At 43.5% G+C, this 24575-nt stretch overlaps 1 protein-coding gene across 6 annotated transcripts in view; it reads left to right on the forward strand.

Moving 5' to 3' along the window:
- MBOAT2 (membrane bound O-acyltransferase domain containing 2) overlaps positions 1–17797 on the forward strand; it is a 284313-nt gene extending 266516 nt beyond the window's left edge. For 4 of the 6 annotated variants that reach the window (XM_067008179.1, XM_059078392.2, XM_059078388.2 and 1 more), the window contains 6 exons: positions 1607–1799; positions 2166–2269; positions 4724–4788; positions 6121–6253; positions 9147–9298; positions 11689–11925. In XM_067008179.1, the coding sequence (XP_066864280.1) occupies positions 1607–1799; positions 2166–2269; positions 4724–4788; positions 6121–6253; positions 9147–9298; positions 11689–11914 (873 nt within the window). In that variant the 3' untranslated portion in view covers positions 11915–11925. Of the gene's footprint in view, positions 1–1606; positions 1800–2165; positions 2270–4723; positions 4789–6120; positions 6254–8225; positions 8739–9146; positions 9299–11688 lie in introns of all 6 variants that reach the window. The other 2 variants (XM_067008177.1, XM_059078387.2) reach the window with 2 other exon arrangements.
- The last annotated feature ends 6778 nt before the right edge of the window (positions 17798–24575 follow it).

A 24575-nucleotide genomic window follows, 5' to 3' on the forward strand; every position in this document is an offset into this window, starting at 1 on the left:
TTCTGCCCGGGGTGTTCAGACTTGACTGCTGGTCTCTGGAGCTGGGAGGGAGGGGCTGCAGACATCGCCTCTCGGGGTGCACCCACCACAGGCTCCACATTCATTCCAGCCCCGCTCTGGACCCGTGTCCTGAAGCCTGGCTCTCCTCTGGTTACGCTTCCCTGAGAGTTAACTTCTGACCTCCTGCCAGCATGGGGGAGAGGAGGCTGAGGGAACTGGGGGTTACACCTGGCTTCCCAGCTTCAGGCGCCCTCACCCCTGCCTTTCAGAGTTCCTGATCCCGCATTGACTGAGATTCTGGGGGGACTCTCGTTGGGGTGTGTGCCAGCTGGTAGTTGAGATCAGGTATATGTTACTTGAACTTGTTTTAAACTGAGATCTGGAAACTAGTGTGTACAGTCTAATGGCCACAGTACTTCTCATTATGTTACTAAAGTGATGTATCCGGTTTTTAGGTTCACATATGAGGTCATTCGGTTCCTCTCACTTCACTTATAGTTATAATTTTTCCCTAATTACCTGTTGCAAATTCAGATGTGTAGGTTAGATATTTTGGATGTAGGAGTGAAGAAAAGGTAGCCTTACTTTACTGGAGGAAGCTTTGAAAGACGACCAGGAAAATGAGAATAAGGGCAGTTGCAGCGAAGAGCCCTTGACCTTCCAGCGCCTCCTGAGAATAAGTGAAGGTTTTTCGAAAGTGCAGGAGTCAGGCATATATGCTCTTTGAGCCTTTCTTTTTGGCCCCGTTACAGAAAGTGTTAAACGTGGGCGTTCCTCTGCAGGTTACTGTAGTTAATTTGAATATGATTTGATTACTGTGCAGGACACTAAATCCAAGTATTTTGTTACATTCTTTCATCTGGATCCAGCCTTTTCTTTCCTCTGTTTGTTTCTTTACCTCTGTAGCCTGTATAATCTCCTTTATATTGAATCAGATTGAAATAGTCTAGCCTGCTGAAAACACAAAAACACCATGAGCTGGTGTTTTTCAAGGTAATTGAACCTTACCAGAATAAAGTAAAGGTTATCCTTTTCTTTCCATGAGAATCTTTATGCAGATCTTTTTGTTTTCTTGGGTGTGGCTCTTTGGGTTTTATCATTTGAACAAAATTGCTTTAAAGAACTTTCAGGTTTAAAGAAACGTGAAAGTTGTTTATTGTAAAAATAGTTTTCCATGAAATACCTAGAATTTGGAAAATAGGGAAAAAGCACAATGGAAAAAATAAGCCGTGTGTGTGTGTGTGTGTGTGTGTGTGTGTGTGTGTGTAGTCACATAAAATCCACTACCAGAACTTATTAATGTTAACATTTTTACGTAGTCACCCAATACACCTGTGTTTGCTTTTCGTTTTTCTAAGTCTACTGAAAGTCCTGAAAATACACATTGGGGTTTCTAGTGTGATTTGAGCCATAACCCAGAGGCAGTCGTTAGACATGAGGCTTCATGTGTTCCAGCTGAGACAGCGGCGGCTTGAAATGCTGAGCACACCTGAGTGCAGGATCTTGGATGGAGTTACAGGGTTAATACTACTTTCAGGAAGAGTTATGTGGCAGTGATACGTAAATACGTGTCGATTAAGTTTATGAAGTCTTGTCTTGCTTCCAGATCGCAGTTACTCAGAAGCTCCTAGTCTGTGGACTTTCCTTGTTATTTCACTTGACCGTCTCTAAGACGTTACCTGTGGAGTATAACATTGATGAGCGTTTTCAAGCTACAGCTTCGTGGCCAACCAAGCTTATCTATCTATACGTCTCTCTTTTGGCTGCCAGACCCAAATACTATTTTGCATGGACGTTGGGTGAGTAACACGTGAATAAACCTTCGTGTCAACGTATAAATCTTACCCCGGTGGTAGCCGGCAGAGAGTACGCTCTTGAGAATATATAGTTCAAGGCCAATGGGAAAAACTAGGGTCATCTACGCGGGAGAAACAAACCTTACAGTTCATGTCCTACATATAAGGATAGATAGATCCTAAACACTGTTAGGAGAGCCTAGAAACTGGATCAAGGCCCATTTTATTATACTATCATATAAAAATGAGAATGAATCTACTGTTTTTAGGAATTAAAGATGACAGTATATGATAACGTACATCTTCTGGGAGAACATAGTGGTTTGTTACACAGGTTTGTAATAGTTTCTTGTCCTTTGTGTATTACAGCTGACGCTATCAATAATGCAGCAGGCTTTGGATTCAGAGGATATGACAAAAATGGAGCAGCTCGTTGGGACTTAATTTCCAATCTGAGAATTCAGCAAATAGAAGTTAGTAAATCATTAAGAAGTTGGTTACCGTTTGACACTTTTAAGTAGCGTAATTTGCCCTCATAGGTTATGATGTGATGTCCCAAGAGCGGTGCTGAAGGATTTGTAACAATAACGTTCATTCTTCCAATCAGCCAGTATTTATTGGTCACCAACCACGTGCCCCAGGCCCTGGGGAGCCGGTGAATAAGATCAGTACAATCTGGGCCCTCCTGGAACTTTAGTCTAGGGGGGGTTACAGGGATACAGAAAGATTGGCTGTGATCAGAGAGGTGTAGGGCGTTTCTAAGGTAGGAGGCCAGCTTAGATTAGTGAGGTGATTGAGCGTGTGTGTGTTGTGTGTGTGTGTTCGGAGGATGGGGCTATGTCAGGCAGAAGGCGTCGCCCTCCTGAGACAGTGACCTGTCAGGAGGGCGCTGTGTTAGTCCAGCATGATGGTGACCTCAACCAGGGTAGTGGCAGTGGGGCTGGACAGACGTAAACACACTGGACACTGTTCAAGAGACTCAGCAGAACTTGGTGATACGCTGGAATCAGCAAGAGAGAACGAGTTATGAATCATGCCCAGAGGTCGGTTTAGACCGCTGTGTTCACCGTGGTACCTTTCACTGGGGTAGGGAGCAAGGAGTAGGCGCAGGTTTGAAGGGAATGGTGGTGTGCTCAAATGTCAGACTTACCCGAGTGGTCCAGCAGGCCAGTGAATGCTGAGGCATGGGCTGAGATTGTAATTTGGGAACTCTCGCACTTCAGGTTTTGGGAGGAACCACGGGAGTAGCCATGAGGGACACTGAGGGGGTGGGAAGAGACGAGAGCCCCCAAAGGAGCCGCCATCTTACAGGCCAGGCCAAGGAAGGCATGCGGGAGGGGATGGCTGGAGAGAAGAGAGGAAAACCAAGAGCAGGCATTGCTCTGCAAGCCTGTGTAAGGGGCTGTTCCCGATGGGAGAAGTTACCAGAACTTTGGGTGAGAGGCTGACCGGGAAGGAATAGTGAGTGGAGCGGCTGGGCCCCTGGACCTTGGCCAGGGAGGGGCTGTTACACATTACAGGAGACGTCAGCCAGACGCGCCATATGTTTGGATCCTGATTGACCCCGCCGACTGGAAAACCATGTTTTTAAACCGTCAGGGGTATTTGAATACAAAATGGATATTGGATGATATTAAGGAATTATTGTTAATTTGGTTAGATCTGGTCATAGTTTTATTTTTATTTTTTTTGGTCATAGTTTTTTGAATTTATTTTTTTATTTTTTTTTGGTAACATTATTTTTTAAAATTATTCTTATTCTTTTAAAATATATATAAATATATGTATTTATTTGGCTGTGCTGGGTGTTAGTCGCAGCCCGTGGGCTCCTTAGTTGCGGCCTGCGAACTCTCAGTTGCGGCACATGGGATCCAGTTCCCTGACCAGGGATTGAACCTGAGCCCACTGCAGTGGGAGCGTGGGGTCTCAACCAGTGGACCACCAGGGAAGTCCCTGATCATAGTTTTTTTTTAAAGGTCCCTATTTATTATTGGACACAAATTCTGAACTATTTACAGGTGAAATAAGATGTCTGGTATTTGCTTTGAAGTACTCTTAACAGCGTCAGTAATGAAATGGGGAAGGACAGGCGAAAACGGATAATTGTGGAAATTGGGTGAGGAATATATGGCCGTGTTTTAACATTTTGTTCATTATTTGCCAACTAAGGAGCTTTTGAGACTTTTTTTTTCCTAATCAGGCCCCATGAAATTTTAATATCACAGATATATTGTGTATCTCTTTATATCCTGTATGTATATATGTGCCTTATTCATAAAAGAGTAAGATTTTTTTGCCTCTTAAGAAGTTTTCATCCTCAGATCTTGACGAGAGCAGTAAATAACGGACCAGAGAATCTAAAGTGGTGAGAAGTGCAGAGCCGAGGAGGGATGGTTACACAGGGCAAGAGTAGTGGCCCGGAGACCAGAGCTTCCCTCTGAGATCGGAGGGTGGCATTAGTGGCGGAAGCTTGACTGAGGCACTGGGAAGGTAGGAAGATATGCAGACCACCCCCTCAGGGGGAGCAGGTCCCGGGAGGCCCAGACTCCCAGTCGCCGGGGAGGGAGGCACTGAAGGAAGTGAGGCTGCACCTGATGGGGCGTCCAGTCCGGGCCCCAGTGAACGGCCACTGAAAGGTCATTCACCTGCTCCATCAGGAGTGTCTTTGGGATAATTCCATGGCAACCCCTGTACGTGTTAACACACAGGAGAAAATGGTGCGAATCCATTCACCTCACAGATGTTCCCTCCAGTAACTCCTTTCATAGAATTATGTTAATCTATTAGAAAAAACGGTGTTAAGGAAAGAGATCATACACTACTGTCACTGTCAAGTAATGTACTCTTAGCACAGTAAGATGTTCCTTACATTTAAAGAAAGCTTCATTATTTTGTCGGCCAAAGAAGAAAGTTCCTTTGTTTTTCAGATGTCGACAAGTTTCAAGATGTTTCTTGATAACTGGAATATTCAGACAGCTCTTTGGCTCAAAAGGTAAGCTCCTTCCGGAACCGTCATGAGCTGAGCTTTGGCCTCTAGTTCTTGAGGCTGAGCTTCGCGGAGTTCACATTGTTAACTAAATTAAATTAACGCTGTGACCTTGTGTTAACTGGGAAACAGAGTTAATGTCCTCTGAAGCCGGGTGCTACCAAGTCAGGGAACTGTTTAGGCTTGAGTCATGAATGTAGCCACCACTGACCTCGTAGCCTGCCTTGGAAGGTGCCCACCAAGGTTTGAGATCACCAGTATGTCCCTCATTCGTGGGAGATTTGGCCAAATAAAAATGCCTACACAGCCACCATACGTATGCCCTGGATTTTGCACAACACTTCCAGTTTTAAAATGTTTCGGGACAACAGACCCCTTTATGTGCTGGGCACAGGATGCCGAGACGCAGCCTCTGCAGTGGGAGGTCACCGTCTGGGTACAAACTCGGCCGTCACCTCCGTGCGCGGCTGCTCCCTGTCGTGAGGGTGACGGCAGAGTAAGCGGGCAGCACGCGAGAACCGGGCGCAGAGGCGCCTGCGCTGAGGATTATGGGGGCTGGTCCCGTGCACACGGGGAAGGCAGAGGGCCGATTGCGAGAGACGGAGTTAGGACGCTGTGCAGAAACTCCCAGCGGTCCTTTCTCCTCGTTCTTGATGGGACACACTGCCCGATCTTGAGTTGGTTTCCTAAAAGACTGCTCCTGTGATGGGAGGGCCCTAAGCACCGTTCTGTGTAAAGAAGCCTTCTTCTGTCATGCCCTTTGCTCAGGACGAGTTCAATCCCTTTACCTCCTGAAATGTCCAAAACACATTATCATTGCTTCATGGCGCCTCGCGGTCTCCCCAGTGGGTGCAGATTTCCCGAGCTAATCTGTTGTGTTATTTGTTGTTGTTGGTATATTTTAAATTTGATACCTTAGGAAAATCTTATTTTCATCTGAGTTCTCTACCTGTGACAGGAAAACTTTACACTAAGCACAGCCTACTTCCCAGAAGACTATTGTTAGATCAGTTCAAAGTTCTAAATGTTACTAAAGAAAATAATAGAATAATGTAAAATAAAAATAACTTTTATGTTTGTTAAAGTTCTTCTGTACATAGTAAAGACTTGCAGACACTAGAAATGATCATTTTGGCCATTACGTGTACCAGGAAAAAGATGGAAATGAAATTTCTTTTCATAGATCTGATCCCTAATAGCCATAACCTCCATGAAGTCACAGATCAAGCTGATGCCCCAAAATAAGTTGTGGCTGTTTTCCCGGATCCTGACCAGGAATAAGAGTGATCGTTGTAGACCTGATAAGCTCTAACCACTCATGTTTTGCATGGCTTCCAGGGTGTGTTATGAGCGCACCTCCTTGAGTCCAACCATCCAGACGTTCATCCTCTCTGCCATTTGGCATGGGGTGTACCCGGGCTATTACCTGACCTTTCTCACGGGAGTGGTGATGACGCTGGCAGCACGAGCTGTGAGTATGAGTTCCTTCCCGTCCTGCAGTGCTGGTCACGTGACCTGGTGTCAAAGGCCCAGGAAGCCTCTCACCTACCGGGCAGCCTTGCTCCTCTGGCCGGGTCAGTGCTGCAGGCTGGCTGGGAGGTGTGCCTGGCACGTATGTGGAGTGTGCCTCGCGGGCTGCGCGCTTGGTTCATCTGAGAGGAAGGCCTGGCCCGCAGAGGCCTCCACACCGTGTTCCTTGTTGTCACAGAATCTTCGGGAGGGTTGTTGAAAACTGGGTGAAATAGAGACGACCAGGCGAGTCGGTTTATTTTAGAGCTGTTTCCTGAAAACTACAGCCTTTGAGTCCTCTTTTAGACGAAGAGGGGACCGCGGCCAGGCCTAGGTAATGTGGACGGGCCATTCCGCATGGCAGACACCACGTGCAAAGCAGGCCGCAGGTCTGTAGGGTATTTGAGACCTGGTGTATTATCTGGGAAACAGTTGAGGAATTAGGTTGGTGACGTGGGAAAGAAGGGGGGCAGTTTAGCGTAAGTCCTTGGAAGTCAATCGGAGGAAAGTGATGGGACGAAAACAGTGTTTGGACAAACTTCTTATGTCACTTACAGGTGAGGTGGCTTCATTTAACAAGCTAGCAGATGTTTACTGTATTCAGTTTTAAGGTACCTTGGAGATATATGAGTTAAACGTCAAGAAGTATTAACTAAAGCCTATTCTTCCGTGGTCTGTAGTCTAGGGGCATAAGGTGTATGTATGTATGTGTGTAGGTATCAGTCTGTAGATGGGGGGGTGGTGTGTGGGTACATATACCACAAGCCATATATGACAGATTCCATCGCTTTTATGGATAGAAAGCACCATAGGTGTTTGGAGGGAAGGAAATCCCTTTTGGTTGGGTTGACTAGAGGAGGCCCCAGGAGGAAAGTGTGCTGGGATTTGGGCTTTGAAAGATGAAAGTTGTTTCAGTAGTGACTGAAGCGTAATGGGGGCAGAAAATGCCTCTCTAGATGTAGAAATGACATTAGCAAAACCAAGTTAGAAAGTGTGTGGTGTATTTGGGAAGGACGAGCAAATCTGATTGAAGCAGAGCCTTCGTGTATGTCTAAAGGGTGGATGATTCCGGAGAGGCAAAGGGCAGGGGCGGGGTGGGGCTGGAGAGAGAGGAAGAGGCGAATAATAGACGAACTTGAACAGCAAACTGGGAAAGAGCCTCATCCCCATATTCTGTCCCACATCAGGGGGGTCAGGGAAGGTGGGGATGGGAGGCCGAGCGCCACGCCTTGGGAAATGCATTTGCCCCTGGTGGACAGAGGGGAGAGAGTGCAGGTAGCTTTTGCCGCCTTGAGCAAGGGCAGGAAGCCTGGGTAGGGTCCTGCGACTAAGAGTGCTGGTGTGTGTGTGGGAGAGCCACTAACCCCACACCGCTTCCCCTCTGAAGCTCTCGCGTGGCATCTCAGAGCAGGGCCGCGCTTCACCCATGACCACGTTAGACCGAAAAAGCCGGGACACAAGAGAAAAAAAAAAAAATAGTGTTTGGTTAAGTTTGCACATTTCAAAATGGAAAGGTTCTGACTGTTTTAGAAGCTAAAAACTATTAAAATAGTGGTTATTAGAAAGCGCTTTTTTTTTTTTTTTTTTTTTTTTTTTTTTTTTTTTTTTTTTTGTGGTATGCGGGCCTCTCACTGCTGTGGCCTCTCCCGTTGCGGAGCACAGGCTCCGGACTCGCAGGCCTAGCGGCCATGGCTCACGGGCTTAGCTGCTCCGCAGCATGTGGGATCTTCCCGGACCAGGGCACGAACCCGTGACCCCTGCATCGGCAGGCGGATTCTCAACCACTGCGCCACCAGGGAAGCCCAGAAAGCGCTTTTTTCCTGAGAAGCCCTTCCCAGTTTCCCCTAATGAATGATGTGTCTAATTGCCATTCATTTTAATAAGTGCTCTTTGACCTAAGCTCAGTGTATAACAGCTGTCTTTCACAAATGCAGAGGTTAAAGAAGAGGAAGGATGTGTCTCCTTTCATAGCAGTAGAAAAATTGATCACGGAGTGAACCTTATCTACGTACAGGCAGACATTGCGGATCCGGTTCCAGACCACGGCAATAAAGTGAATGTTGCAGTAAAGGGAGTTACACGAATTTTTCTGGTTTCCCAGTTCACATAAAAGCTATGTTTATACTATTGTGTAGTCTAGGGGTGCAGTAACATTATGTCTAAGTATACATACCTTAATTAAAAAACACCTTATTGCTAAAAAATGCTAACCATCATCTAAGCCTTCAGCGAGTCATAGCAGTAACATCAGAGGTCGTTGATCCTACACCACCATTACAAATATAATAATAATGAAAAAGTTTGAAGTATTACAAGAATTGCCAAAATGTGACACAGAGACAAGAAGTGAGCAAATGGCGTTGGAAGAAAGGCTCCAGCAGACCCGCTCGACGCAGGGCTGCAGCACACCTTCAGTTTGTAGAGAAACGCAGTATCTGCCAAGCCTGGTAAAGTGAAGCACGGTAAAGCGAGGCGCGCCTGCACTATAGTTTGCAAAATACGATTTAAGGAGCTCAAGGAAGTGTAATTTTTAACTTTGGGGGGGGGAGCTTTTAATTTTAATACCACTTCAAATCTACGGAAAAATTGCCAAGAACTCCTGTACGCCCTTTACCCAGACTCACACATTTTGCTCACGTGCTTCCCCATGCACTCTCCATATGTTTTACACATACGTGTATTAGTGTTTTCTGAACCAGATCCAGCTTTTCCCATCGTAACAGTAACAGTACCATTTTAGATGCCCACCAGCAACGCAGGAGTGTTTCGCTTGTTCCACATCCTTGAAACAGTTGGTATATAGTCAGTGTAGTTTTATAAGCAACGTTGAAGGTAACTATTTTTGTTTATTTCAGATGAGAAATAACTTTAGACATCATTTCACCGAACCTCCCCAACTTAAACTATTGTATGATGTCGTAACGTGGGCAGCAACTCAGATAGCAGTAAGTTACACAGTTGTACCGTTCGTTCTTCTGTCTATAAAACCATCATTCACGTTTTACAGGTAAGTGTCACTCTTAAAAATATGCCATCGGAAATTTTTTAAAAAATTTTTATTGAACTATAGTTGATTTACAATGTTGTGTCAGTTTCAGGTGTATAGCCAAGTGATTCGGTTATTCACATGTGTGTGTGTGTACGTATGTATGAGAGTGTGTGTATGTGTGAAGATTCTCTTTTAGATTCTTTTCCATTGTAGGTTATTACAAGATACTGAGTGTAGTTCCCTGTGCTCTACAGTAGGTCCTTGTTGGTGATCTATTTTATACATAGTAGTGTGTATCTGTTAATCCCAAACTCCTAATTTATCCCTCTCCCACCCTTTCTCCTTAGGTTAACCATAGGTTTGTTTTCTGTGTCTGTGAGTCTATCTCTGTTTTGTGAATAAGTTCCTCTGTATCATTTTATTTTCTTTTATTCATTTTTCATTTTAATTTATTTTTAAAAGAAAGCTTCTTGCTATTGGGTAGAATAGAAAAACAGTACCCTAGCTTGTTTTCTGCAGTTAAGTGCATTGTCAGTTACTTTTAAATCTTAAACCAAGCAGTCACAAGTTTATTTATGGAATGATTAGCCCCACCCAGACCTCAGATGAGAGTGTGATTTACAGTGAGGAATATCCATCCGCTGGGTAACCATTGCCTCAGACCGCTCAGAGGCTGCGCTGGAAAGCAGAGCTCTTCTTCCTGCACTTGGATGTGAACTAGATGATTGTGGTGATCATTTCATGATATATACATCTATCGAATCATTATGTTGTACACCTGAGACTAATAATGCTACATGTCAGTTATATCTCAATTTAAGAAACAGAGACATCAGACTAGCTTTGGCCCACAAGCTGTAGTTTGCTCACCCCTGCTCGAGAGCCAAGGTTTAAGAGTTTATTTGTTAAAGCGGAGGTGTAAGAGTCACCAGGGGTATTTTAGGGACGGAAGTAAAATATATCCTCTGGTAGTCACCAGTCACGGTTGGTAAAGTCCATGGAACAAGAGTTCAGCTATAAGACTGCTGACTCCAAAAGGAAAATAAAAATTTAAAAAGATGAACAATAACGAATATGATGAAGCAGTTAAAAAAACAGCCTAGCTTGTTCTTTATAACGAATTATTAATTCTCTTAATTTCTTCAGTCAAAAGATAATAAATTACTTGTATTTCATCTATTGCTTCTCTTTTCACTCTTTTATATTTCATTGGTACTTTTTCATCTCTACATGATAGAAATTATTGTTTTGAATTCCATATTTCGTTTATCTGTTTATCTTCTCTCCCTCCCCCACCAAATTCCATTCCCCCCATAGTAGCTAGTGACACCTTTGAGATCAAAAACTATTTGCCATTAGCCTAGCATTTAGAATGACAGCACAGAGTCATAATAATCATACAGGAAGACATAAGTAACTCCTGCTAAAGTGTCCATTTGAACAGAATAATTACATATGTCTAAATGTGACTGAGCTATTGGTTGGATTTTCTGTCTCAGGGACTTTATTCACAGGCACTGGCACTTACAGCTGTAGAATCAGGAGGTCACATTTGCTTTATATTTAATTTGAGTCATGATACTTCGAATAATATCTTTAATAATGTGACCTTTATTTCGTGACAGTAATCATCAAGAAGCAATGTTGCTTATCTATTACTCACGTCATTGGAATATTTGAAACTTAATTAGGGACAGTAGATAGCAGGCAAGGCTATTACTGTCCCTTTACTACCTCCATAGTTTTGCTCAATATTTGATTCTATGGACTTGAGAGGTTTTTTTTCAGATCTCTGCAGCTGTTAATAAGTACATTTTTGTTTTTGTTCTACTTAGTCCTGGCCCTATGACCTTTACAAAGGAATGCAATATGATATCTAGTATGAGTGTTTTATAAATACCCACTGGCATACACGGTTAGAGTTTCATCTAAGGGGGATGGGTAAAAGAATAGTGTAGGGCTTCCCTGGTGGCACAGTGGTTGGGGATTCACCTGCCGATGCAGGGGACACGGGCTCAAGCCCCGGTCCGGGAAGGTCCCACAGGCTGGGGAGCAACCAAGCCCGTGCACCACAACTACTGAGCCAGCGCTCTAGAGCCCACGAGCCACAACTACTGAGCCCACACGCCACAGCTGCTGAAGCCCTCACGCCTAGAGCCTGTGCTCCACAACAAGAGAAGGCACCGCAATGACAAGCCCGTTGACACAGTTGGAGAAAGCCCGCGTGCAGCAATGAAGACCCAGTGCAGCCAAAAATAAATTAATTAAATAAATAAGTTTAAAAACAAAAGAATAGTGTAGTAAATATATACATCCTAGGTGGGGCTTGTGACATTTTGACAAATGTCAAATTAAGTCTTGTTAATTATCAGAATTTAATAAAGTAAAGTTTTCTTTTTTTCTTTTAGCTCCTGGTATTACAGCCTTCACTCTGCTGGTATCTTAGTATTATTGTTGTTGCCGGTGAAAAAAACTCAAAGAGGAAAGAATATACATGAAAACATTCAGCTGTCACGATCCAAAAAGTTTGATGAAAGAGAAAATTCTTTGGGACAGAATAGTTTTTCCACAACAAACAATGTTTGCAATCAGAATCAAGAAGTAGCCTCTAGACATTCATCATTAAAGCAATGATGGGGAAAGCACTCTGATGGCTATTTTTTGTATGTTAACAGAAACCAATCTTAGCACCTTTCAAGGGGTTTGTGTCTGTTGGGAAAGAGATCACGTGGGGGGAAATCGGACAGTTTTAGGTAGGGAATGCCCTGTATACCAGCTTGAAAATGGAGTGAAAGACCCCTCCCATGCCATGTCCCTGTGGGCCATGCCTTATCAAAAATGTTTCCATTATTTCAATGGGCACTCAGGACCTCAGCATATGTCCATAGGGTCATAAGTGTGCCCTGCTGCTGAATGTATGTTGTGTATCCCAAGGCACTGAAGAGATGGAAAAATAATTGTGTCAATCTAGATGATTGAGAAAAATTAACTTTTCCAAATGAATGTCTTGCCTTAAACTGTCTATTTCCTACAATATTGTTTCCTAAATGGTATTTTCACGTGTAGTATTGTGAGAACACTATTTCAATATTAGATGTTGTATGCTGCACAGGAATTCCAGAGGAATTTGAACAGGATACTTAAGACTGTGGATACTTTAAAATGCAATAAACATCTCAGTGTTTGAAGGGTTTTCTTAAAGTATCTCCAATGACTATGGTCTGTTGTGAAGCTGTAAAGTGATGGATGCCCATTTCCTGGAGAGTTTAATTACCCTGTGTCAGGCAGAGAGCCCTTCAAGGAAGGATTTCTCAAACATAATTAAAGGTTGGTAATGTGATACTTTAAGCTATTTTTCTTAAAAAAAAATAAAAAGGGAGAGAGAGAGAAGATGACTGAAGGAGAGAAGGAAGACATGAATGAAGAAAGCACTGCGGGGGCCAGAGCCTGAGCCGGCGGCAGCTGTGAGCAGCGCACACGGGTGTGCGGGGCAGGGGACCGCTGCTCTGCAGAAGGGCTCCTCGTCCCTATTCATCTGAGCTCTTTGTGATTCTGTAAGACATACGAGTTTAATAACTTTTTATTACGTTGGACTTTTAAAAGAAATGTATCAGGCATAAATTATATAGAATGATAAAAGGACTGTGAAAATAATAGCGGGAGATTGCTTGAAGGTTTTGAAAGAGAAATCACTGAGTGAAATTACTCTCTAGCTAATCACTTTTTTACCCTTGACAATTTAATTCATATTGGGGGAAGTTTTAGGAGGATGAAAACTTAAAGTCATTGGGTCTGAGCCACCTCTGTAGAGAATAATATAAATTAGTTTCCAAACTCTTAACTTCTCACGTAAAAGTTTTGCCACTAACTCTTGTTAATGAGTTTCAGATTATTTAAGTAGAAAAATGTGCTTTTATCTCACGGGCTGTTTTCACCATAATTAATCTCGCCAGAATTGCTGGGTGTCTCCTTGAACCCCACAGTCTTGTGATGCTGCAGTAGCTGAAAGCAGAGGAGTGGGATGCGATGCCAGCCTGGCATCAGGGCCACGGCCAGAGAGGATGAATCACTGGGAGGCAGTGAAGCGAGAAGGATGGGCAGGGCCTTCTGACTTCTTCACTTTTCTGTGACCCATCTTTTGTGGAATTTATTTACTTTTTTGCCTTAAATTTTTAAATGAAATGCAAATTGTCTACCTATGATGAGTCTCTCTTTTTTTTTTTGTCATTAATAAATGTGCAAATGAAGTTAAGGACAGAACAGCTCTCTGGCTTCAGCTGTGTAGTATTTCAGTTAAAGACGAAAGGAAAAGCAAACGTACTTGGAACTTTTGAGGTCTAATCAGCAAAAATATCAGTGTAGCTTCCCAGAACTTTAGAAATAGCCTCCTCTTTGTTTATATGAAATATTTTTATTTTTCTAAAAGGAATTTTTTTTTTTTTTCTCCACCTGATGATGTTAGCCATGCCCCGTTACCTCCTGGGAAAAGATGGATTGCTAAATAAATTTTCTGTGTTCCCATGCATTGAATTTAAGCAAACTGTGGAATGTGAGAGGCTAGAGAAGAATAATCAATGGAAAGTATCTGCCCCACACAATGTCTCCTCCATTTAATTAATGCTGCAGAGAATCTGACCAATATTAAGAAAAAGTAAACAAATTTAGAGGTTAAAAGGCAAGTCTAGGCATGTCATAAGTGAAAACAAGAAAGTGCATTAAAAACTTTCTTTTTGTTCAGCCTACCTAGCCATTAACAAATAATCATGATTTAGTTCTATTACCTGACTATTTTTTATTTCTCAGCCTATAAACCTAATATCACTGTTATCTGTTTTTTGCTCAATGAAGGTCATCATAACACTACCATCTAGAAAGCAAGATGATCGATGAATTTTCCAGTTACTTTGAAGATAATACCTTATATATACAATTTGACTGATTTCCATCCCCCTGGATTATCTAGGTTTTTTGTTTGTTTTTTGTATGAAATGGGTTTTGAATAGCTTTTATTTAATTTTGGAGAAATTATAATCACAGGTATACAATCTAGGAGAAAAACTAAAGAAATAATTCTAATTCTCAGCTTGACCTTCCTCCACAAGAAGAGACTTTTTGTGCTCTATAAACTGAATATATCTACTTGGAGTGTTTTAAGGATTAATACTTTGCTTCTAATTATAATAGAAGAATTGAAGACTGGTACATCTCTACTATGTTAAACTTAAAGGGATTCATTGTAATATGTGCTTGCTTCTTTTTTAATCAACAGAATAGGATTCAGTGCATATTTATATTATTTCTCCACTCTTCAGTTGCCATGAAACCACTCCAGAGGAGATCAATCAGCATCATATTTATATCAATATTTTTGGTTATTATTATACTACTCAGGGAAAAAAAAATGAACAAAATACTTATTTTTCCCACAATTTTATTTTTTTGAAACAATAGCAGTTAATTTATGTTGATGTATCTCAGCTGTCACCGTTTTACAACCCACTTATTCTTGGTTTTTAAAATAAGCATTTATAATTGGAACTCAGGGCAATTGAAGAAATTTATTTAGCTTCTAAAATACCCAGCATAACAGAGAAGGTTTATTTGGCTTCCAAAATGTCCAGCCACCACTTACGCCTCCACCATCCTTTTGCTTAAAAAGTATTTTTGTTACTGATTCCCACCATGTGTGATGTTCACATACAGGATTTCCACAGATACCAGTTTTGAGAAAAATTTTTCGGTAAAAAGAACGGTTTTAAAAAGTAGAGGTGACCCACATTGCAGCACTGATCGTCCTGGGAGGAGACGTGGATATTCCCCTGGCTCAGTCCTTAGTGAGCCTTGTGACTGGAACGGGTGACCTGTCCTCCAGCCGAAGTTCCTTAATGAGCCCAAAGGGTTAGTTCCCAAGGTTTGTGACCAGTTGTGTTTGTAATGAATGGAAACCATTATCAAGATCTGTAAGAGTCACGAACCAGGGCAGATTCGCCAGCAAGATGAGCTTCACGGTCACTTATTTTTACTACTTGAGCTCAAAGCCCTGACTTTTCAAAAGTTTTCTGAGGCCGTCGGAAGGCGTGCAGCATACCATTTCTACTGAATACGGCCCTTAAAGTGAACCTTTCATAACGAAATAGTCTCCACTGAAGGAAAGTATTTTCTCCTTTTGATTTCTCCGTTTTTTTTTTTGGTTTCTGTTTGTGCTATATGTAAAACTGAGGAATGTATATGCTAAAAACTGTGTTTTATGAATTATCGATTTTACTGGACAGGGTTTACCACCGTATAACTTCTCAAATATTATTTCATTCAAAGATATTTAAAGAATGTTTAATTTAGTTATACCTTATTTTAAACTACAGAAAAAATTACTTTAAAATGTTGACATTAAAATAATTATAAAATTTATACTTTTATTCGAGGACTAGGTTACACTTAGGGCAAAAATCTTGCCTATTTAAAATGTATACCTTGTAAATTTTCATTTGTAAGTTCTTGAACAACTCTGGACATTTGTGCTTTTTTGTTTCCTTATTATAAATTGTTGAAAATTATTAGTTTATTGATTTGAAGAGCTCTGCATTTTAGTGGAAAGAAAAAATTACTTGAGAGAATAATTGTTTCAGAATGGTGCCTATTATTGCTGTGTCAGTGAAGCATTTGTCCAGAGTTTTAGGTATGAACCAGTATTTTGTAGAGTTTTATACAGCCACTAGTAGTCCATCCTGGCTGACATTGAATACATCATATTTAACAGAGGTGCAGAATTCTAAGTAACACTGTGAAATGTAATCTTAACTGCCCTCCAGGACTTTATAAAAACTACAGGTAACCCGGTGTACATTTTAACGAGTAGCTGATCGTTTAGACACTTAAATTAGATGCTGAAAGTTCTGCTGTCTACAGCCCTTCCTTGTAAAAGTGTGTTTGTATCAGTGCACACTCCTTATGCTGAAGAAAAAAGATTTGCTTTAAAAAAAGAAATTTCACTCTGAAATACGGATTTGAGAGACTAGGATGCAGAGGGTCTGTTAGGATGCAGAGGGTCTCTACCGTGTTTTCCTGCAGCACCACTTAGTCAAGTCTATTTATAGTAACTCGTTACAGAAGAAAATTTTAAATGAAATTTTCCATGTTGGCATTTTGTAGGACTGCTCTCAGAATCAACAACTAAGCTGCTTTTTGAGCTCTTGTACAGAGGATGCAGCCAATTACATTTTACTTGGTGGGCTGCTTAATAAAGTTTTATATATGTTTTCAAATAATATTTATTTTAATAGGTTTTTAACGTTATGCAAACCCCAGTAAAGAACTGACAAGCTCTAGAGGTCATTGATTAGGAAGACTTTCTGAAATGGAGCCTAAAGACACATTTTTATGCCAACTAATTTGTCTTGCCTTTAACGCTGATTATAACTGTCTTCTTTCAGTACACCTTTTATAAAGCAACAAAACAAAACAAAGGAAACCCCAGGACTATATGATCTATAGATAAGAGTATAAAGATCCATGCGAAACCCCTGTCTAACTTCCTCAGTGATGATAGCCATCTCTCCAGTCACATTTTATCAAATTTTGCTACTATAAAAAGAAGTGGAAATGTAATGAAAAACCAGAAGTTACAGAGCCACATCAGTAGACCGACTAACCATTTTCTTAATGACACGTTTGAAATGGAAAAAGTGACTGGCTGCCTTTTACTGGAGTCCTTAAGTGACTGTATCCTAACCAGTCTCTATTTTGGGTTAACTTTGAGAAGTTGATTTGTCAGTATTCCTCTTTGTTTTTCCCATCAAAGGGCAAACACGTGTAAAGAGTTCGACAGACCTTTCAAATATGCTTCTTTTCCGATGTTAAGTATTTTTGGTTCTGTTTCTGCGGATTCGTCAGCAAAGTACGTTTGCTCCTGACTTTTTAATCGCAGGAGAATCAAACCAACACACATGCTCCATCTTCTGTCACCCGTCCGCATCTGGCTCCCCGAGCCCCAAGGGGCGCGATGGAAAAGCTGTAGGAATGAGAGTAAAAATAATTCCGGCGGAACCAGAGAAACCCTCCTCCACGCAGAGTGAAAACGTGGGATTTCATTCCTGCCTTCCTTCAAAGCTTGCATCTTGATCTCTGCGTAGGAGCAGTTGAACACTGTTACCCCAATACGAGGGGGGCCCCAGCTCCAGCAGCCAGTATTCACAGCCCTTCATTTGCCTTCGCTGGGGGAGAATAGAACGTGGTGTCTGTGCTTTTTGTTTTTATGATTCCGAAATATTTTTTTTAAAGATGTGTTATTTTTTCGACAGATCCATAAAGTAGTTCCTGTTGTGTGGTAAATTAAAATTACCACTCTGTCAGTTACACTGTGATGTGATAATTTCATAACCACTTGTTTCTAGTCTCTGTCCTCAGAGCTGCACTGCTGGCTTATTGCTGGGTTTTAAAGATGTTTTTAACTGAACATATAAATGTTTTTTTTTCTAATTTGTGTCTTTAAAAACGATTAAACAGTAGTTTAAAAATATATGTGTGTGTGTTTGCTGATTTCAGAGGCTTTAAATTCCATCTCTAGAACTGAGTATCAGGCCTGTCTTGAGAAGCAATGGTCTTTTTTCATCGAAGGATTCTTCCGGAGTCGTTGACTTTTTAACTGGTTAAAAATTATTTAAAAGAAGCTACTGTCGCATTATAAACATTTTGGGAGGCAATTAAAAGGACCTTAGGTTAGTATATAGTATCTTGTATTCTCTGTTAAAACAGACTTATAAAGTGAAGAGGATGTGACTGTCCTCAGTTACAAAGAAAAAGAGCTGGCTTTCCCAGTCCTGCTGTCGGCACTTCCACTGGCCTTGTACCAGGATCTGGTCTTTGCTTCTGAGAGGCAGAGCCCTGGGACAACCGCTCGGTTTCTGTACCACGATTATTACGGACTTAAGGGGACTTTGGGGTGCACTTCCAGGCTCTTCTAGATGCTGTCGCGAACAGCTGTGGGGAAAACATCTTCTATTAACTTGTACTGGTGTACGAAGATGCTAGATGAACGCGTACGAGGGAGTCCAGTTGTGGTGCGTTCTCGCTGGAAGGCCTTAGACTTGATGGCAGGTTTAAATGACCCCGTTTTGAGATTCACGACAGCGAGCCACCGGGAGCAGCACGGCACTCGCACGTGCTGGTCCGGACAGGCGTGACGGCGAAGGTAACGCGATTCGCTCCACGGTGAGGAAGGCCGGGAGGCCAGGTGACAGCAGGACTCCGGGTGCACACAGATGAGCATTGTAAGGTGTTTCGTATTTTACGAAAGTCATTAAATGACTTCCAACCGAACGTGCTGGGTAACTAAAGAACAAATCACGGCTCTTGCCTTTGAGCTAATAGTCACCATATAATACAGTAAGTGCTTTATGAGAGGCGAGTACAAGGGTCTAGGGGCAATTAGAGGGGCGGGGAGCTCAGGAAGAGGCTCGGGTAGCCGCACAGAGGAGCTGGCACTTGGGTTTGTGAGAAAGCGTTTTACTGCGCCGACAAAGCATACGTCAATGGTTTTATAGCGTTTACACAAGTAGAATAAAAGCAACAGGAGTTATGCAAGTTTTGATCTACTGTGTGCCAACTATCTGTTTAACAATAACTTATCTCCCCCCATGTAGAAAAAGGAATAATAGGAAAACATTGAGTTTAGCCAGTGTTTAAAAACTGAGACTTTACAAACTATTTCAAGCGTATGGTTCAGTACAGAACAATAAAACAGACTCTAGTGCCCACCGCCCAGATTGAACAGCTCTTCCTGCTTTGCCACATTAGGTTTAAAGTTTGTCTTTTTTTCTTAGAAAGAACGTTGCACATGAGGCCCGTGTACCTGCCCCAACCTTTGCCCTTCCCCTCCCTCCTCAGAAGTCACAACTACATCAATGTGAGCCTTTTTGGGTAAGCTTTTCATTTGGTCACCTTTCTTATAAGCTTAGCTATGTGATTTTATTTTTGTTTTTTTTTTTTTTTTTGCGGTACGCGGGCCTCTCACTGTTGTGGCCTCCCCCGCTGCGGAGCACAGGCTCCGGACGCGCAGGCTCAGCGGCCACGGCTCACGGGCCCAGCCGCTCCGCGGCACGTGGGATCCTCCCGGACCGGGACACGAACCCGCGTCCCCCGCATCGGCAGGCGGACTCTCAACCGCTGCGCCGCCAGGGAAGCCCAGCTATGTGATTTTAAAAATAATTTTGTGCTCTATTTAGTCTCGTTTAATAGGTGTTTATAGCAAGATGGGCTGTGTTGGCCCAGTCGCTGGAATCAGATGTCAGCTCAGATTCTTAATGTCATTAAAAGATGCCGTTTCTCTGGATTTTTATTTTTTAGGCACGCTTTGTTTTGTGCTTGTGCCTTCTCTTTTTGTCACATCATCCCAAGTGATACCCGTGGTGTCCGTTAGCACAGCTGAGACCCCCGCCAGCAGAAGGGCAGGTCCGGATCCGCCAGCCAGGGCAGAGCCGGACACGCCGCGCCCGGGAGAGCGATGCCGCCACTGGCTGCCGTCCCTTTCTGCAGGGTGAGCCTGAGTGCAGCCTTATAAAAACAGGCCTAGGGTCTGAGCTTAGCCGCCAGCCGCTTACAGCCATCAGTGGGAAGTTGGCTGCCGGGGACCCGGAGACCCAGGGCCCGTGAGAAGGGAAGGCCCTGCAGAGGGGCCGCCAGTCCCCCGGAGAGCTGAGTTCCTGTTTCTCTCTCCACGCTTTTTTTAAAAAAAAATTAATTAATTAATTAATTTTGGCTGTGTTGGGTCTTCGTTTCTGCGCGAGGGCTTTCTCTAGTTGCGGAGAGCGGGGGCCACTCTTCATCGCGGTGCCCGGGCCTCTCACTGTCGCGGCCTCTCTTGTTGCGGAGCGCAGGCTCCAGACGCGCAGGCTCAGTAATTGTGGCTCACGGGCCCAGTTGCTCCACGGCACGTGGGATCTTCCCAGACCAGGGCTCGAACCCGTGTCCCCTGCACTAGCAGGCGGGTTCTCAACCACTGCGCCACCAGGGAAGCCCTCTCCACGCCTTTTTAATGCACGCATCATCAGCCTCAAGAAGAGGCTAGAGAAGAAATTTGCAAGTACTGGAAATCCATCCTACGGTCCTGAACCTTTACTACAAATCTTCTGGAAAGAGTGGTCAGCGCAGCACCCCGCTTCCTTCATTGTCTCCTACACTCTGCAAGGGTCATTTTTTGCCTGTTGCTGAATGTGACGCTTAGTTTTCCAACTTTGCATCGCTCAGTCTCTGCAGCATTTGGCTATGTTGACCACTCTCTTCTTGAGATGCTTTCCTCAGTGTCTGTGAAACTGTCCTTCCTTGCTTCTCCTCCTTCCTGCCTCTGGATGATCTAAGTCAGCCGAGACCCCTTGTCCTGGCCCCAGTTCACACACTTGTCTGTTCTTATAGGTCCTCTGCACTGGCCCTACCTTCAACACTGACCTCTGTCTCCTAACTTCCCCCCCACCAACTCCAGCTAAATATCTGCACCCGGAAATCACAAGCAAACTCAGAACATCCAAAACTGTGCAAAACACGTGATTCCTCCCGTAGCGCTCATGTCATGAAATGTCCTGAATGTCCCTCGTTCCCCAGGTCAGAAGCCTGTGTCTCACCCTCACTCTTCTCGCTCTTTCCTCCTTGCACGCCATCACGTGTCGCCAGCCCCCGTGTGTCCCGCCTCCCAGACAACTGACTCCATCTCACCGGCCTTCCCTCCCCACTCCTCACCTAGTTCATGGCAGGGACCTCCCAACTGGTCCTACATCCTCCAGGCATGTCATTCTGTGACATGCAGCCTCGAGTCATCTCTCTAAAGTCAACAAATTGGGTTTTTATGTTCCTGCTTCAAAAATGAAACTGTTAAAGCCTTTGTGGTAAGTTCAAACTCTTAAGTATGGCGGAAAAACACTTTCCATGATCTAACCCCTGCTTACCCTTCATCAGGCTCCTCTCTCCTGATTTACACCCCTCCCAGTACACACATGCTGCCCTGCATTGAATCTGTCCCCCTAAAATTCATGTTGAAATCCTAACTCCAGGGTGATGGTATTTGGAGGTGGGGTTTTGTGGGTGTGATAGGTCATGAGGGGAGGCCCTCATGAATGGGATTTAGTGCCCTTATATAAGACTCCAAAACGATCTGAAAAAGAAGATATATAGATATATATCTATATATCACTTTGCTGTATACCTGAAACTAACACAACATTGTAAATCAACTATACTTCGATCAAAAATAAAATTCAATTTAAAAAAGACCCCTGGGCTTCCCTGGTGGCGCAGTGGTTGAGAATCCGCCTGCCGATGCAGGAGACACAGGTTCGTGCCCTGGTCCGGGAAGATCCCACATGCCGCGGAGCAACTAAGCCCGTGAGCCATGGCCGCTAGGCCTGCGCGTCCGGAGCCTGTGCTCCGCAACGGGAGAGGCCACAACAGTGAGAGGCCCGCATACCGCAAAAAAAAAAAAAAAAAATAAATAAATAAATAAATAAATAAATAAATAAAAATAAATAAAAAAGACCCCTGAGGGCTTCCCTCGTGGCACAGTGCATAAGAATCCGCCTGCCAATGCAGGGGACACGGGTTTGATCCCTGGTCTGGGAAGATCCCACATGCCGCGGAGCAGCTAAGCCCGTGCGCCACAGCTACTGAGCCTGTGCTCTAGAGCCCGCGAGCCACAACTACTGAAGCCCATGAGCCTAGAGCCCGTGCTCCACAACAAGAGAAGCCACCGCAGTGAGGAGCCCGCGCACCGCAACGAAGAGTAGCCCCCGCTCGCCCCAACTAGAGAACGCCTGCGCTCAGCAACAAAGACCCAACGCAGCTAAAAATAAATAAATAAAATAAAGTTATTTTTTAAAAAAATTAAAAAGACCCCTGAGAGCTCCCTCGTCCCTTCTACCATGTGCAGATACAGCAAAACGTTTGCAGTCTGCACCCCGGAAGAGGTCTCTCGCCAGAATTTGACCATGCTGGCACCTTGGTCGCCAACTCCAAGCCTCCAGAACTGTGAGGAATAAGTCCCTGCTGTTCAGTCCCTGGTACTTTGCTCCGGCGTCTGAACAGACGAAGGCAGCTTATGCTCAAGCCACGCTGGGTAGCCACACTGCCTCCAGTCTCTCTCCCCTGCCTCCGACCTGCTGCTCCTGTTACCCAGAAATACCATCGACCCCGCATCCTCCCCACCTCTGCCCTCCAGCTGACTCCTGCTTCACCGCTGGGCTGCAGCCTGACTGTCACAGTGAGAAATGTTCAGTGGGCTTGTGCTGTATGCCAGGCGCTGAGATGAATGCTGAGCGTCAAACCGATGCTTTTCTCTAGGCAGCTCTTCCTGAACCTTCCCGTCACAGGTTCTCTATTCTCATATGTACCTTACACTCACCACACAGTGCTGTAATTGTTGATATATAATATATATTTGTTCAGAGTTGCACAACCAAAGAAGGAAGTAGAGTGATGAATGCAGAACAATATGCAAATTCATAATTATCGGATATTTACCCCAGACTCATAAACTAATTCCTTTCGCTGCAGGACCTCCATTTCCAAGGACCCTCATTACCATCAACTTGTGGACGATGTAGGAATAGATTCCCAAAGTCTCCACATTGCGTGGTAGAGACACAAACTAAGATGCTTAAGTCCTGGAGGCCACATTTAAGGCACGAGGACCACGTACATCTCAGGTATGGGTATAAACAGAATTATTTAGAAAATCAGTCATCATTATGCATTTGCTAGACTGAAGCAACCTGTACTACTTGATACTAATAAATTGCCTTTCACACAAGCAACAAGGTTTTGTGGAATAGGATTAATTTTAGAAAATCTTCAGTATGCCCCAAAATAAAAACCTTAACACTAAGACCGAAGGTGTTTTGTAGGCAAGATTAAATGTTTTCTATCCAGACCTTCAGATTAGGAATTATTTCATCGGTTCCTCCACACCCACATTAGCTGATTGTCTCCCCCTCACTTTATATTAGGCACATCGTAGCTCGTAAATGTAATCAAATAAGTCAAACAAACACCCATCATTCTGTCACTGATAACCGATTTTAATATTCTGGGGTATTTCTAGTCTTTTTTCCCGTTGCTAGATAAACGTGTGTATTTGCCAAATAATTTTGTAACCTTCATTTTTCACTGATATTTTGTACCTCTCTTTCCTTATTTCACCTATTAAGTTTACTTAGAGGGGCAATAGGAAGAAGAAGAGAGAGAAATGAAGGATGTAGCTAATATGAACATTAAATAAACCACATGTTCATTGAACTCTACTCCAACCCATAAAAACAGAAAATCAGTTGTCAGGTTCATTTATGAATGAATTTGAATCAGGAAGAGAGTAAGTCACACCTGCTTCTCACCCTTTATACTGGTGGGTAGTATTTTCCCGAAAGTACTTTTCTTTCAGGGGCACGTTAGGCCATATACAGATAAAATCATTTAAAACTCTTATAAACTTTCATCAGGGACAGAAAAGTGGATCATGGAATGATTCAAGATAGATCCAATAGAAGGAACCAGCCCAGGTGACTATCATTTGACTTTCTGAACCAGTTTGCTCGGGGAGAGACTGACTAATAATGGAGAACTAAGGAATCTTATGCCAATAATCATGTGCCCCTGACGTTTTATTCCATTGGAAATACGGACCCATAAACCACAAGGTGAGTGAATATTTTTAGTATATGATGGTGCAGCTTCCTGTGTGAATGGCTAAACAATTTGAACTTCATGCTGCCACGGTGAGTTCATCGAAGTGTCGTTCACGTCTGGAGTCATCGCATTTCAACCCGTTTATGTCTGCCAAGTCACCTCCATTTTCATCACGATTGAAAATAGCAAGCTCGCTATCCCCCTGCAGCTGTGTACACCCATCTTCCACTCCCCTCCCCAACTCCCCCAAACCTGCCCCTCTCCTGGGACACATGGCACGTTGTTAGCAAAATCTCCCCTATTTCCTTTAGCTCTTTCCTCCACCTCTTGCTCCAATGAAAACCCAGGTCTCTCCCAGGACGTGCCATCCCTTGCTGACCTCACAAGTAGTAGCTGGTTTCCCTCGCTCGCCACTGGGCCCGGAGGTGGGGCAGGTGCCCTCCTACTCGCTGTCACATGCACACAGTGGTCCCTGCTTTCCTCCTAAGATACTGGAGTGTGAAAGCACGTATCAGCCCTCTTTCCTGCCTCTGTCTCCAGACTTCCCTGGGTAACTCCCCACTGGAAGAGATTAGACCCTGGCTGTCTCTGTCCAGCACAAGGCCCTTGATGATGTCAGTATCCTTCGAGAAGA

The sequence above is a fragment of the Kogia breviceps genome, chromosome 11 (assembly GCF_026419965.1).
Source record: "Kogia breviceps isolate mKogBre1 chromosome 11, mKogBre1 haplotype 1, whole genome shotgun sequence".
NCBI classification, from domain to species: domain Eukaryota; kingdom Metazoa; phylum Chordata; class Mammalia; order Artiodactyla; family Physeteridae; genus Kogia; species Kogia breviceps.